We start from the raw sequence: 16,006 nt of genomic DNA, 5'->3' as shown, positions 1-16,006 counted from the left end.
TATTTTTTGTGTGTCCCAATTTTTGACAAAATTTCAGACATGTATAAAATAGAAAAGACTAAGGTAGACACTACTTATGCCCAGATAAGGGTACAACTCTTTGTATATCAGACAGTAAATGTGGGGATGTTTTATAATAAAGGATTTGTGCGCTCTTTGCCCCATGTTGTGGGATGGGGCTTCTAAACCCTTGAAATTTCCTGAGTGATAGGAGCATTTTGTTCTGTATGTTGGGCCACTGGACCACACATGAGTTTATGCTAAGAAAAGGACTCAAAATGGGGAGGAGGGGTGAATCATGTCAGAAAGACAAACCATGTGATTAAAAGGTTGAAGCTTTGAACCACATATTATCAGCCTGACTTCCCAACCTATGGGGAGGTGAGGGAGTGCTGGAGATTGAGTTCAGTCATATGATCAATGATTCAAACAATCACCCCATGTAATGAAACAACAATAAAAATTCAGAACATTAGACTTCTGGGGAAGATGTGGAGTAGGAGGACCCTAAAGTCACCTTGTCCCACAGGTACAACTAAATAATACTCATATCAGTGTAAATAGCCAAGAAAACAACCCCAAAACTGGCAGAACAAACTCCACAACTAAATATAGGGAAGAGGCTATATTGAAGGGGATAGTAAGGATGGAGACATGGGAGGGAGCTAAACCCTGCATTTCTGGCCATTGGAGGAAGGGGACCATGGGTGCAGAGAATGTGAGAAACAGACTATCATACCAGGGAGCCTGCACAGGGAAGACAAACCCCCATAGCGTTTGGCTTTGAAAACTAGAAGGGCTGAATTCCATGAGTTCTTACAACCATTGATTGGGTTGAGACTTAATGCCTACAATGTTAAAAATCAGCAGGCTCAGCTGTGGGAGAGCCCAGAGGGTGAAAGAAAGCTGAGTTCCCACCTTTAAAGAGACAGCAAACAGCCTGAAGAGATAAGCATAGAAGTAGCAGTTTGAAAAACAAGCTGAGCATATGGGAGGGAGAGTTATTTACTGATCTCAGAGTTCTCTGAGGGATTTACTCAGGAACAATGGAGCTGGCAGGTGCCATTTCCTCACCCAATGTTTCCACCAGCATAACCACACAGCCACCTGCAGGAACCAGTACTCACCACGGGGGTTGCTTACACAGGGCCCTGTGCCCTCCACCTAGGCATACCTCAGTCCCAGCACTGTGGGTCCCCTCTCCTAGAAGACCTGTGTAAATCTTGCCAACACTGCATCTCCCAACTGTGCACTTTGCAGGGCATTGGTCCTGGCAGCAGCAGCTGGTCACCTCCCGGGGAGGACATATACACCTTGTAAAAACTGCACCCCATGCCTGCATGCTTTGCAGAGTGGCCCTGGCTGCCCTGTCTCCATAGCAGCTGTGTGTCCCTGTGCAAGAGGACCAGCACCACCTTGTTAAAATTGCATGCCCTGCCCACTACTTTTAACAGCAAAACACAGAGCTGACTTTCCGAATGCACAGAGAAACAGACAGGCAAAATGAGGAGATGTCCTAAGAAACAAAATCACATCAAGAGACCTAAGCAAAATGGAGATAAGTAATATGCCTGATAGATTGACTTCAGCCATAACACATCTTTCTAGATGTCTCCTGAGGCAAGGGAAACAAAAGCAAAACTAAACTATTGGGACTATATCAAAATAAAAAGCTTCTGTACAGGAAAGGAAACAATCAACAAAACAAAAGCCAACATATGGAATGGGAGAAGATATTTGTAAATGACATATCGGCTAAAGGGTTAGTATCCAAAATATATTAAAAAAAACTATAAAACTCAACACCCAAAAATAAATAATCTGATTTAAAAATGGGCAGAATACATGAATAGACATTTCTCCAAAGACTACATACAGATGGCCAACAGACACACGAAAAAATGCTCAACATCACTCATAATTAGGGAAATGCAAATCAAAACTATAATGAGATATCATCTCACACCTGTCACAATGGCTAAAATAAACAACACAAGAAACAGCAAGTGTTGGTGAGGATGTAGAGAAATAGGAACCCCTGTAAACTGTTGGTGGAAATGCAAACTAGTGCAGCCACTGTGGAAGACAGTATGGAGGTTCCTCAAAACATTAAAAACATAACTATTTTATAATCCAGTAATTGTACTATTGGGTATTTACCCAAAGAATTCAAAGGAATACATGTATCCCCATGTTTATTGCAGCATTATTTACAATAGCCAAATTATGAAAGCAACCTAAGTGTCCATCAGATGAATGGGTAAGAAACACGCACACACACAATGGAATATTATTCAGTCATAAAAATGGAATTTTCCCATTTGCAACAACATGGATAGAGCTAGAGAGTATGATACTAAGTGAAATAATTCAGTCAGAGAAAGACACATACTCACATATGGATTTTACTCAAATACGGAATTTAAGAAACAAAATAAATGAACAAAGTAAAAAAGAGACAAAGCAAAAAGCAGACTCTTAACTAGAGAAAACAAACTGATGGTTACAAGGCAGGGGGTGGGGTGGGAAGATGTGTGAAATAGATAAAGCAGATTGAGAGTACAATTATTTTGGTAAGCATTGAGTAATATGTAGAATTGTTGAATCACTGTGCACCTGAAACTAATATTACACTGTATGTTAACTATACTGGAATTTAAAAATATATGTTAACTTATCGATGCTTGCTTAAAGAATTTCTAAGATATGTTTTTCAGATAAAAGAAAACACAATCTTAAATGGAAGCTCCTGAAATATAAGGAAATGTAAGCCAAAAATATGGTATGTGTGTTTATCTAAATAAACACTTGTTACAAAAACAAACAAAAATCTCTGAAAAATAAGCTTGGTTGACCTTCCTTGTTGGTGAGCATATCAGTGTGTTGGGAGGGCAATGCATCCTGATTCCATGGGGACAGTGCATGGAAGGTCCATGTTTGGAAGCCTATAAGACCTTTTCATAAGTATTCTTAGATAAAGAAAATGTGATATATCTATATCTATATAGATATTATATAATGGAATATTACTCACCCATGAAAAACAATGAAATCTTGCCATTTGCAATGATGTGGATAGAGCTAAAGTGTATTATGCTAAGTGAAATGAGTCAGTCAGAGAAAGACAAATACCATATAATTTCACTCATATATGGAATTTAAGAAACAAAATAAATGAACATAGAGAAAGAGAAAAAAGAGAGAGAGAGAGAGGAAAGCAAACCATAAGAGACTCTCAACTATAGAGAACAAACAGGGTTGATGGTGGGAGGTAGGTGGGGAATGGGCTAAATTGATGATGGGTATTAAGGAGGGCACTTGTGATGAGCCCTGGGTTATATGTAAGTGATGAATCACTAAATTCTACACCTGAAACCAATTTTACCATATATGTTAACTAACCAGAATTTAAATAAAAACTTGAAATAAAAGAAAATTAAATTTAAAAAAAGCATAAGCATTCTTTATTTGGCTAGACATGATTTGTAACTTTTATAATAAAACTAAACAAAAGTATACTGCTTTTATGAGTTCTGTGAATTGTTCTAGTGAATTATCAAACATGAAAGTGTTGTGGGAACTCCCAAATTTGTAGGCAGTTGGTCAGAAGTGTGGGTGGCCTGTAGACATCTAAATTTATGGCTGCCACCTGAGGTGAAAGCTGTTTTGTTGGGGATTGTGTCCTTTGTGGAGTTTGCATTAACTCCAGTGGATAACATCATAACTGTATTGAACAGTGGCCAACAAGTGCATGACAAGGTGTTCAACATCACTAATCGTCAGGGAAATGCAAATCAAAACCACAATAACACCTCACACCTGTTAGGATGGCTTTTCTTAAAAAGAGATAATAAATGATGGTAAGAATGTGGAAAAAAAGGAACCCTTATATATACTATGTGGGAATGTAAGTTGGTTATAGACATTTTGGAAAACAGTGTAGGGGTTCCTCAAAAAATTAAAAATAGAGCTACCACATGATCTAGTAATCCCACCTCTGGCCATACATCTAAAGTAAATGAAATCAGTATCTCAAAGGACATTTGCACTCCCATGTTCATTGCAGCAATATTAACAATAGTCAACATATGGAAACAACCTAAACATCAGTCAGTGAAGGAATGGATAAAGATGCACCCAGAGGGGAAGAGTTAAGATAGCAGAGAAGTAGGAGGGCCCTGGGCTTTCCTCCTCCCTCAAACACAGCTATATTCAGGTCATATCACTTGGAACACCCAGGAAATCAATCTGCAGAATGGCAGAAGGATCTCCAAGGTTGGAGGGAGATAGTGTGGCAGGTGAGAGGTGCATGAAAGTGAATTGGGGGAAGGAAAAACTGCAATGCTCTGGGGGTGGGGGGCATTCTGAGGAGAGATAAATGGGAGACAAAGAAAGAGGGATTGAGAGAGTGTGGCATCGAATTCACACAAGAGGAAAACCTTTCTGGACCACAGACTGGGGAGATAGAAGTTTTCAGTGTCACAGGTTTTTTAGCAAACAGCATGTAGAGCTCAAACTCAGAGGTTTTGGAAGTGCACAACTTTCTCCAGAGCAGAGCTGTGGTGCATGCTCCTGGAGAGAAGGAGGGAGCTGGCTCAGGAGTGCATAGCATGGTGTAGTGGTCTCTGGGGCGCATTGGGAGAGAATACCTGCAGATTGAAGTGAGGGGATAGAGAACCACCTATCATGCTAATGGAGGTCAAAAGAAAGCCCAAGTAGCCATACTTATATCAGAAAAACCAGAGTTTTTAAAATTGTATTTATTATTAAGAGAGAGCAAGAGAGGGAATGGAAGAGGGTCAGACGGAGAGAGAGAGAATCCCAAGCTGGCCCCACTCTGTCAGTGTGAAGCCTGATGCAGGGCTCAAACTCACAAACTGTGAGATCATGACCTGAGCCAAATCAAGAGTCAGACACTTAACCAACTGAGCCGGCCAGGCACCCCAGACAAACTAGATTTTAGAGCAAAGGCTATAACAAGAGATGAAGAAGGCCATTATATCATAATTAAGGAGTCTACCCATCAAGAAGATCTAATAATTGTAAATATTTATGCCCCCAACTTGTAAGAACCCATAAATAAATTAATAACAAAGAAACTCATTGATAATAATACCATAATAGTAGGGGACTTTAACACACCACTTATAGCAATGGACAGATCATCTAAGCACAAAATCAACAAGGAAACAATGGCTTTGAATGACACACTGGACCAGATGGACTTAACAGATATATTCAGAACATTTCATCCTAAAGTAGCAGGATACATATTCTTCTTGAATTCTCATGGACCATCTCCAGAATAGATCACATACTGGGACACAAATCAGCCTTCAACAAGTACAAAAAGATTGATATCATACCATGCTTATTTTTCAATCACAATGCTACGAAACTTGAAATCAATCACAAGAAAAAAATTGGAAAGACCACAAATACATGGAGATAAAAGAACATCCTACTAAAGAATGAATGGGTTAACCAAGATATTAAAGAGGAAATTAAAAAGTACATGGGAGCCAATGAAAATGAAAACACGACAGTCCAAAACCTCTGGGACAGAGCAAAGGCAGTCATAAGAGGGAAGTATACAGCAATCCAGGCCTTTCTAAAGAAGGAAGAAATGTCTCAAATACACAACCTAACCTTACACCTAAAGGAGCTAGAAAAGGCACAGCAAATAAAGCCTAAAGGCAGCAGAAGAGGGGAAACAATAAGGAATAGAGCAGAAATAAATAATATAGAAACAAACAAACAAACAAAAACCAGTAGAATAGATCAATGAAACTAAGAGCTGGTTTTTGAAAGAATTAACAAAATTGATAACCACCTAGCCGGACTTATCAAAAAGAAAACAGAAAGGACCCAAACAGATAATATCACGAATGAAAGAGGAGAGGTCACAACTAACACCACAGAAATTCAAACACTCATAAGAGAATACCATAAAAAATTATATGCCTACAAACTGAGCCATCTGGAATAAATGGGCAAATTCCTAGAAACATACAAACCACCAAAACTGAAACAGGAAGAAAACTTGAACAGACCCATAACCAGCAAAAAATTGAATCAGTAATTAAAAATCTCCCAATAAGAGTCCTGGGCCAGATGGATTACCAGGGGAATTCTATCAGACATTTAAAGAAGAGTTAATACCTATTCTTCCCAAACTGTTCCAAAAAATAGAAATAGAAGGAGAGCTTCCAAACTCACTGTATGAAGCCAGCATTACCTTGATTCCAAAACCAAAGATCCCACTAAAAAGGAGAGTTACACAAGATACCAGCAAATCGAATTCAACAATACATTAAAGGAATTATTCATCATGATCAAGTGGAACGGCAGGACTGGTTCAATATTCGTAAACCAATCAACATGATACACCACATTAATAAAAGAAAGGATAAGAACCGTATGATCTTGTCAATAGATGCAGAAAAAGCATTTGACACAATACAGCATCTTTTCTTGATAAAAACCCTCAAGAAAGTAGGGATAGATGGAATATATCTCAACATCATAAAGGCCATATACGAAAGACCTACAGCTAATATCATCCTCAATGGGGGAAAACTGAGAGCTTTCTCCCTAAGGCTAGGAACATAACAGGGGTGCCCACTCTCACCAGTGTTGTTCAACATAATACTGGAAGTCCTAACCACAGCAATCAGACAAAAAAGAAAGAAAGAAAGAAAGAAAGAAAGAAAGAAAGAAAGGAAGGAAGGAAGGAAGGAAGGAAGGAAGGAAGGAAGGAAGGAAGGAAGGAAGGAAGGAAGGAAGGAAGGAAGAAAGGAAGAAAGAAAGGAAGAAAGAAAGAAAGAAAGAAAGAAAGAAAGAAAGAAAGAAAGAAAGAAAGAAAACACATCCAGATTGGTACGGAAGAACTGAAACGTTTACTATTTGCAGATGACATGATACTATATATAGAAAACCCTAAAGACTTCACCAAAAAACTACTAGAACTGATAAACAAATTCAGCAAAATCACAGGATATAAAATCAATGTACAGAAATTGGTTGCATTTCTATACACCAATAATGGAGCAGCAAAAAGAGAAATCAAGAAATTGATCCCATTTACAACTGCACCAAAAACCATAAGATACCTCAGAATAAACCTAACCAAAGAGGTAAAAGATCTGTATGCTGAAAACTATAGAAAGCTTATGAAAGAAATTGAAGGCACACAAAGAAATTGAAAAACATTCCATGCTTGTGGATTGGAAGAACAAATATCGTTAAGTCTATACTGCCAAAAACAGTATACACAGCCATTGCAATCCCTATCAAAATAACAACAGCATTCTTCACAAAGCTAGAACAAACAATTCTAAAATTTGTATGGAACCAGAAAAGACCCAAATAGCCAAAATAATGTTGAAAAGGAAAACCAAAGCTGAAGGCATCACTATCCTGGACATCAAGCTGTATTAAAAAGCTGTAATAATCAAGACAGTATGGTACTGGCACAAAAACAGACAAATAGATCAATGGAACAGAATGCAGAACCCAGAAATGGGCCTACAAATGTATAGCCAACAAATCTTCAACAAAGCAGGAAAGAATATCCAATGAAAAAAGACCGTCTGTTCAGGAAAAGGTGTTGGGAAAACTGGACAGTGTGACATGCAGAAGAAAAACTAGACCACTTTGTTACATCATACACAAAAATAAATTCAAAATGGATGGAAGACCTAAATGATAGATAGGAAACCAACAAAATCCTAGAGTAGAAAACAGGCAACCTCTTTGACCTTGGCCACAGCAACTTCTTACTAGACATTTCTCCGGAGGCAGGGAAATAAAAGCAAAAATGAACTATTGGGACCTTATCAAGATAAAAATGTTCTGCACAGCAAAGGAAACAATCAACAAAACTAAAAGGAAGCCAATAGAATGGGAGAAGATATTTGCAAATTACATATCTGATAAATGATTAGTATCCAAAATCTCTAAAGAACCTACAAACTCAACACCCAAAAAACAAATAATCCAGTAAAGATATGGGCAGAAGACATGAATAGACACTTTTCCAAAGAAGACATCCAGATGGCTAACAAACACATGAAATATCACTAACAGACACATGACTAACAGACACATGACTAACATCACCCATCATCAGAAAATACAAATCAAAACTACAATGAGATACCACCTCACCCATCAGAATGGCTAAAATTAACAACTCAGGGGGCGCCTGGGTGGCGCAGTCGGTTAAGCGTCCGACTTCAGCCAGGTCACGATCTCGCGGTCCGTGAGTTCGAGCCCCACGTCAGGCTCTGGGCTGATGGCTCAGAGCCTGGAGCCTGTTTCCGATTCTGTGTCTCCCTCTCTCTCTGCCCCTCCCCCGTTCATGCTCTGTCTCTCTCTGTCCCAAAAATAAATAAAAACGTTGAAAAAAAAAATTAAAATTAACAACTCAGGGAACAACAGATGTTGGTGAGGATGTAGAAAAAGGGGAGCACCAGAGCCCTTTTGCACTGTTGGTGGGAATGCAAACTGCTGTAGCCACTCGAACAGTATGGAGTTACCTCAAAAAATTAAAAACAGAGATACCCTATGACCCAGCAATTGGACTATTAGGTATTTATCCAAAGGATACAAAAAATGTTGTTGGGAAGTATATGTGTATACATATACAATTGGAATATTACGATTCCAAAGAATTAAATATTGCCATTTGCAACAACGTTTAAGCAAAATAAGTCAGTCAGAGAAAGACACATATCATATGATTTTACTCATATGTGGAATTTAAGAAACAAAATAGATGAACATAGGGGAAAGGAAGGAGGAAAATCAAGATAAAAACTAGAGGCAGTAAAACCATGAGAGACTCTTAAATACAGAGGACAGACTGTTGCTGGAGTAGAGGTGGGGGGATGGGCTAAATGGGTATTGGGCATTAAGAAGGGCACTTGTTGGGATGAGGACTGGGTGTTATATGTAAGAGATGGACCACTAAATTCTACTCCTGAAACCAGTCTTATACTGTATGTTAACTAACTTGAATTTAAATAAATAAATAAATAAATAAATGAGGGGCGCATGGGTGGCTTGGTTGGTTAAGTGTCCATCTCTTGATTTTGGCTCAGGGCACGATCTCATGGTTCATGAGTTCAAGCCCTGCATTGGGCTCTGTGTGGACTGTGTAGAGCCTGCTTGGGATTCTCTCTCTCCCTCTCTTCTTCCTTCTCTCTTTGAAAATAAATAAACATTTTTTAAAAAAAAGATGTATGCAACAGAATATTATTCAGCCACGAGGAAGAAGGAAATCCTACCATTTACCATAGCATGGATGAAACCGGAGGACATTATTCTATATGAAATAAGCCAGATAGAGAGAAACAAGTACTATATGATTTTCATACATATGTGGAATCTGAAAAAAAAAAAACAAAAACAAAAAAAAACAAAAACAAAAAAAACACGTCAAACTCATAGAAACAGAGAGTAAAATGGTGGACACCAGAGGCTGGGAGGTGAGAGAAATGGAGATGCTGCTCAAATGGCACTAACTTTCAGTTATAAGATGAATAAGTTCCTGGGATCTAATCCACAGCTTGGTGACTATAGTTAATAATACTGTAATTTATACTTGAAATTTGCTGAAAGCAAATCTTAAGTATTGACACCGCATAGAAATAAAGGTAAATATGTGGGGTGATGGATGTGTTACTTAACCTGATTGTGATTATCATTTCACATCATTATACATTTCAAATATATACAATTTTGTCAATCATACCTAATAAAGCTGGGGGGGGGAATCTTCAAAATGTAATCATTAAAGTTAAGTCTAGCAATTGTGTGTTTGGATTCTCTTTGACATAATTTGAAACTGACCTAAATGGACATGGATATTCCTAAAAAGAAAAACGTAATAGGGAATGGCTTTTCTACAGACTTTGTTAACTACAGAATTTTCCGTTTCTAGGCATTCTCTACATGCATAAGGATCTAATATTAACAACTGTGTTTCTCATATTTGTATTAAACCCTCTTCAGTACTTTATATTCTATAGAAGACGAACTCTCACAGGGTAAGCAAGTCATCCAACAAAATTAAATTGTGACATCTAAATTGATGATTGGTAAAATCACTTTCTCACATGTATTAGATTTTTTTTTCACTGAGTAATGCAGAATTGTTTTGTTACATCAATATACTAAACACAAAAGCATTATAAATCAGAATAAGAATTTAAAATATAAGAATTAGATTGCAGTGGGGTTGACTCACTAGTCAGGACTTTAGCTGGGTTTGGTTTTCCTTTTTATCTTCAATGCACCATGGACTTCAAATTATTTTTTTGCTGCTGTTACCTGCTTACAGTGGGGTCTGGGAAGCTTGAAGGTTTTTCAGTGCTCCAGTTCCACCCTCCACTTTCAGCTGTCCCTTTTGCCTTTACCACAGAGGAGGTTTCTCTCCATGCCAGTAATAAAGTGCCATTGCTTATTACTTGGTGCTAGGCTAGTTGCTGGGACATGGGTATTGTGTTGCCCTGATCTGGCCTAAGTCTTAGGCCAGGTCTCTTCTCCTGTGATTGGAGGTAGGACTTTCTCAGGGTTCCTATCCTTCTATTCTTTGGCAGTCATTAGCTTTGGCAGGCAGTTTTCTAACCCCCCCCCCCCCCCCCCCCCCAGCATTAGGAGACATCTGCCTTGTGTTGTGTAGGATTTCTGGGGCTAAGATGATTTCCTCTCTCAAGAGAGGGATTTTGTTTCTGTCCCTCCCTCAGCAATACTGTATCTGTACCAGTATCTGGAGCTAGTGTTTCCTATCCTGCCTCCAGAGACAGTTTTTATTTCTATTTCTTTCTTACATGTAGTAGGATTTTCTCTGAGCCTTGCTACCCCTGCTCTAGCAGCCTAAAGCTTTTAAGAAAAGGGTTTGGGAAAGCAGGCAGGGATTTGGGCATCGCACTCAGCAGCAGCCTATCACATGTTTGCATGCATCACAAAAGGCATCTCTTCAGGCCTGCTGTCCTGCTCCCAACCTTGCCTGTTTTTAGATGGAAGTTCTAAATTCTCCCCACTGAGGCTCCTAGATATTCTAAACTGACATGCTACCCCATACTTGGTCTTTAAGAATTTGTAAAAATTTTAGTTGATTTCTTCTTATCCAGCTACCTTTGTCTCCTGTGCTCTGCTAAAGATGAAATAGCTCATTTCACAGATATTGAGTCACATCTCTATTTACTTGGTTGTCTTGAGGCCTCAACTATCAGATAGGCTCAAGAAAAATTATTTTTGTAGATTATCTGGCATTTTTAACAGGGGAGCAACATTTTCACCTAGCTTTCTACATTCTAAGTGAAATCAGAACTTTCAACTGATTATTACAGATGAATTATGTACATTTCTTTCCCAATTATGAATAAAAATTACATTAGGATAGTGACTAGAATTTTACTAAACTTAATGTTGGAGGAATGGACATTATACTCTTTGGTCTTCCTATCCAGAAATAATGGTATTTTCACTCATTTATACAAAAAGCATCATACAGGTTCCTCATGATATTGAGTCCATGATTTGTTAAATGTTTTTAATTTAAATTCTATATTGTTACAAACACAAACAGAAGTAGCTTCTGGTACTAAAACACAATCAAAGATAAATAGGAAAATTAGAAAGTATTAGGTTGCAACCAAATAACTCTATAGGTACCTAGGATCATAACACAGTGTAAGTATTATATTTAGCTGAGATTTATAGGAGATAAGACAAAGGGAAACAGTAAGTTATAGAATTCTCACAGTTTAACAGAACAAATGCATTTATCTGAAGGAATTTTTTTTGTGCTGAATCCTAGGATTAAAAAAATTTTTTTTAATGTTTACTTCTTTTTGAGACTGACAGAGCGTGAGTGGCAGAGGGGCAGAGAGAGAGGGAGACACAGAATCTGAAGCAGGCTCCAGGCTCTGAGTTGTCAGCACAGAGCCTGACATGGGGCTCAAACTCACAAGCCATGAGATCATGACCTGAGCTGAAGTCAGATGCTCAACCGACTGAGCTACCCAGGCACCCTTCTTAGGATTTTTTTTTTAAATGTAGTTCTTTTAGAAATAACAAGATAGAAAATGAGTTCAAGCACTGTTTGGTAGAAAATAGTGTGGTGCCCTTCAAATGACCATTTCTTTTCCTGATCTTAATAAATTAGGCCAAGAACATACTTTTTATATTCGTAGAAACACATGCATTCTAAACAATAAGTGTGAAAAGTTGAAGTAATCCTGACAAGTTTTTGAGAATTGTTGAAAATATTTATTTAGAAAACATGTTTAGTAGGAAAACAGCAAAAACAAAAGAACTACCACATTTCATCTAAGCAATAGAATGCCATGCTGAGGTTAGTTCCACAATAAAAGCCATCCTAATTTGTGTGTGGTGTGGGTAATGTGGAAAAAAAAAAAGAGAACTGAGATAGAGGTAGAAGGTAACTCCTTGCTTACTGCCTGAAAATCTTATCTGGAGAGGAATTTCGGGAAATGAGTTAGGATAGCTCTAGTCTACTAGTATGCCAGAGGCAGAACCAATACAATCTCCTGAAATAAGTGTCATTTCTTTGGGTACCTCCCTAAGGGGGTTTGGTTCCACCAATGAATAAAGTTCCTAATTCTACACTGAGCTCATCCTTTGGGACATCAATCTCATCTCCTTCTTCTTCCCCAAGATTCTTCCACCAGGGTGCCTGTAAATGCTTCAGAGCGGTAAGATGGGCCTGCTTGGCCTTGGCTGCCACAGGCCTGGATCTACTTAGGAAGAGCTCAGGTTCCTTCCCTTCTGCTTCCTTCAGACTTGGTGCCTCTGTAGTAAACAGAAAATAAACAGGTGAGTAGAAGAGTTATGTATCAAACAAGTAGGAATTTGGAAAGTATAGAGTTGGAACTCTGCTATAGTAGGCAAGGGATACTGCCTACTGAATCTATTATCCAATTCTGAATCTATTATCATTGCTAGCTATAGATGGCATATGACTATTCATAAGTTGAAGCTGTGGCTGGCATTAACTACCCACCCCCCATACTGTGTAAAAGAAAAGAATTTAAAAAGATGTAGGTTTTTTTAGATGGTTTAAAGAACATGAATTTTTAAAATATAGCAGAACCCCATCCTATATATGAGAGGCTCAGTTCCAGCCACCCATCTATTGAAAAATAAAAAATTCACAAGTAATGGCACTAAACAGAAGACCCTGGTCCTTTCTGCTCCGTACACACTAAAAGTGTTTCATAGGTGGACTGAAATGTAGGATGAGATCTCTCCCTAAATGTATCTATGGTTGTAAAAAGCAAATGAATTAACTTTTGTGAAAACACTTCATTAAAAATTGTAAAATGGGGGCTCCTGGGTGTCTCAGTCGGTTAAGTGTCTGACTTTGGCTCAGGTCAGGATCTAGCAGTTCATGAGTTCGAGCCCCGCATCAGGCTCTATGATGACAGCTCAGAGCCTGGAGCCTGCTTTGGATTCTGTGTCTCCCTCTCTCTCTGCTCCTCCCCTGCTCACACTCTGTTTCTCTCTCAAAAATAAACGTTAAAAAAAATTATAAAATGGCACTGTAACTACTGTCATCTACTTCTAAAATATTATCAAAAGCTTTTGAGACTACATAATGAAATTTGGCTAGTAGGGCTTAGCATCTTTATAATTAATAACTTTTGTCTAAGTTGATATCTATGAATGATAGCAAGGCTTAGAGAAATAGCCAAAAAGGAGGTTATGAGATCTGCATTATTTGAAAAAATCATGTGCTGGCATGTTCTGGATCTAGAAATTTCTGAGGACAAGAAATAGGCTAATAAACATTAAATGGTATTTTCCTTCTGAAGATTTTCAATGTCACAAAATCTTGCATAGGTTGTTCATTTTAGGATACCAAAATAAACAAGCACATACTCATTAATTGTTCAATGTTGGTGTTGATCTGAGCCATCAGAGCCTCCCTGTGCTGCTGGGCTCTCTCTTCTAGGACCCTGCCCATAAGGTAGTGTTGCAGTTGTTCTTGAGCTTGGGAATGGAGCTCTCTGCTAGTCACATCTGACATCTGAGAGCTCTGGGAAAAAAGAAGAGAAAAAATTATTACAGGAGACATGTTTCACCCAACCACTTAGCAGAGGTTCCGGAATGCTTAGCTATCTCAGCCTATCAAATGAATCTCATGATTGATTTCGACCTTGTACTCTTGTTCAAGCATTAAGTAGGTTTTTAAAAGCAGCTTTATGAAAATTCAGAGGATAGTTTCTTTCTGGTATATTCCCATACCTCACTTCCTCACATACTGTAGAATTTTGGGAGAAGAGGAAAGATTAAGAGCCCTTAGTGAAAACTACAAATGGTTCGGTAAAGATACTGGCCTGGAAGAGGAATAATAAGCCCAACCCCTGTTCCAGATCCCACCTGACAGGCTTTTTATCTCACTCCCACTCCCAAACTTATCTAAACCATAATGTTATAACTGCTTCTGGTTTCACAAAACAAGGGAAAAAAATCAGCTAAAGGACCATATTCCTTTGGCTACACAGCTACTTTAAAGAGAACTTAATTAGTTTGGACAAGAATAAGAAAATCTTAACTCTGAAGCCGATCAAGCTTCTGACACCACAGCTTGCTCAAATATTCCAGTTCCTGGATCTGGGATACAGTCCCACTCCAGCTAACACTTTACTTTTCAGCCACAGAATCTTAAACAGGAGCACGAGAGTATGGCTGAAGTAATACTTGTTTTTTAAATGAGAGCATGCATCAACATCATACAAAATGCATTAAAAGAGAGAGAGAGAGAGATCAAAAACCTAAATATAAGAGAGAAAATTATAAAACTCTCAGAATAAAAGGGGAAAAATCATGACATCAGGTTTGGCCATTTCTTGAATATGACACTGAAGACACAGACACAACAAAAGACAGACAAGTTGAACCTCCATCAAAATTAAGAATTTCTGTGCATCAAAGGATGCTATGAACAGAGCTGAGAGACAGAATATGAAATTTGTGTTTAATGGGTATAATTTCAGTTTTGCAAAATGAAAAACATTTTGAAGGTGAATGGTGGTGATAGTTGCACAACAATGTAAATGTATTTAATTCCACTGAGCTGTACACTTAAAAATGATTAAAATGGTAATTTTACGTTTGGTATTTTTATGTTTTATATATTTTACAATTAAAATAAATTAATTAAAAAATAGAACCATGAGGACACACCAAACCTACTGATTCAGAATTACTTGCTGTGTATGTGTTGCTTGGGTATGTTATTTTTATAAAGGGATTACTCTCCCTTTTAAAAGAAAAGGTTTGCTTTTCTTTTCTTTTGCATTTAGGTTAATTTTTTTTTTTAAACATACAGCTTTATTGAGGTAAAAGTGACATACAATTAACTACAATTATCAAAAGTGTACAATTTGGTAAGGTTTTTAAAAAATTTTTTAAGTTTATTTATTTATTTTGAGACACAGAGACAGCACAAGTAGGAGAGGGGAAGAGAGAAGGAGAGACAGAAACCCAAGCAGGATCTGTGCTACGAGCGCAGAGCCAATGCGGGGCTCAAACCCACAACACCATGAGACTATGACCCAAGCTGAAACCAAGAGTTGGATGCTCAACAGGCTGAGCCACCCAAGTGCCCCAAATTTGGTAAGCTTTGATCTATGTATACATCTGTGAAAACCATTACCACACTCAGGATAATGAACATCCATCACCACCAGAAGTGTCATTGCCTTTTTGTAATCCTTCATTCCCTACTTTCCCATCCCCAAGTAACCACTGACTTAATTTTGTTACTCTAGAGATTACATTTTTAAAATTTATATAAATGGGGTAATTCAATGTATATTGTCTGGCTTCTTTCACATAGCATAATTATTTTGAGATTCATCTATGTTGCTGTGTGTATCTATAATTCATTCCTTTATACTGTGGACTGGTATTCCATTGTATGGATATAGAGCAACTTGTTTATCTATCTGTTGATGGATGCTTGGGTTAT

General features: G+C 38.0%; 1 protein-coding gene across 11 annotated transcripts in view; it reads right to left on the bottom strand.

Moving 5' to 3' along the window:
• Positions 1–11,534: 11,534 nt before the first annotated feature.
• IQCB1 (IQ motif containing B1) overlaps positions 11,535–16,006 on the bottom strand; it is a 69,958-nt gene continuing 65,486 nt past the window's right edge. For all 11 annotated transcript variants that reach the window (XM_025913718.2, XM_086675289.1, XM_086675286.1 and 8 more), the window contains exons 14-15: positions 13,912–14,068; positions 11,535–12,822 (exon numbers count right to left, since the gene is read on the bottom strand). In XM_025913718.2, coding sequence (XP_025769503.1) covers positions 12,593–12,822; positions 13,912–14,068 — 387 coding nt within the window. In that variant the 3' untranslated portion in view covers positions 11,535–12,592. The remainder of the gene's footprint in view (positions 12,823–13,911; positions 14,069–16,006) is intronic.

This window comes from Puma concolor, chromosome C2, assembly GCF_028749965.1.
Source record: "Puma concolor isolate L17-30 chromosome C2, mPumCon1.1.hap2, whole genome shotgun sequence".
NCBI classification, from domain to species: Eukaryota; Metazoa; Chordata; class Mammalia; order Carnivora; family Felidae; genus Puma; species Puma concolor.
Note: the sequence above shows the minus strand (reverse complement) of the source record. Positions and strands in the feature narration are given on the sequence as shown.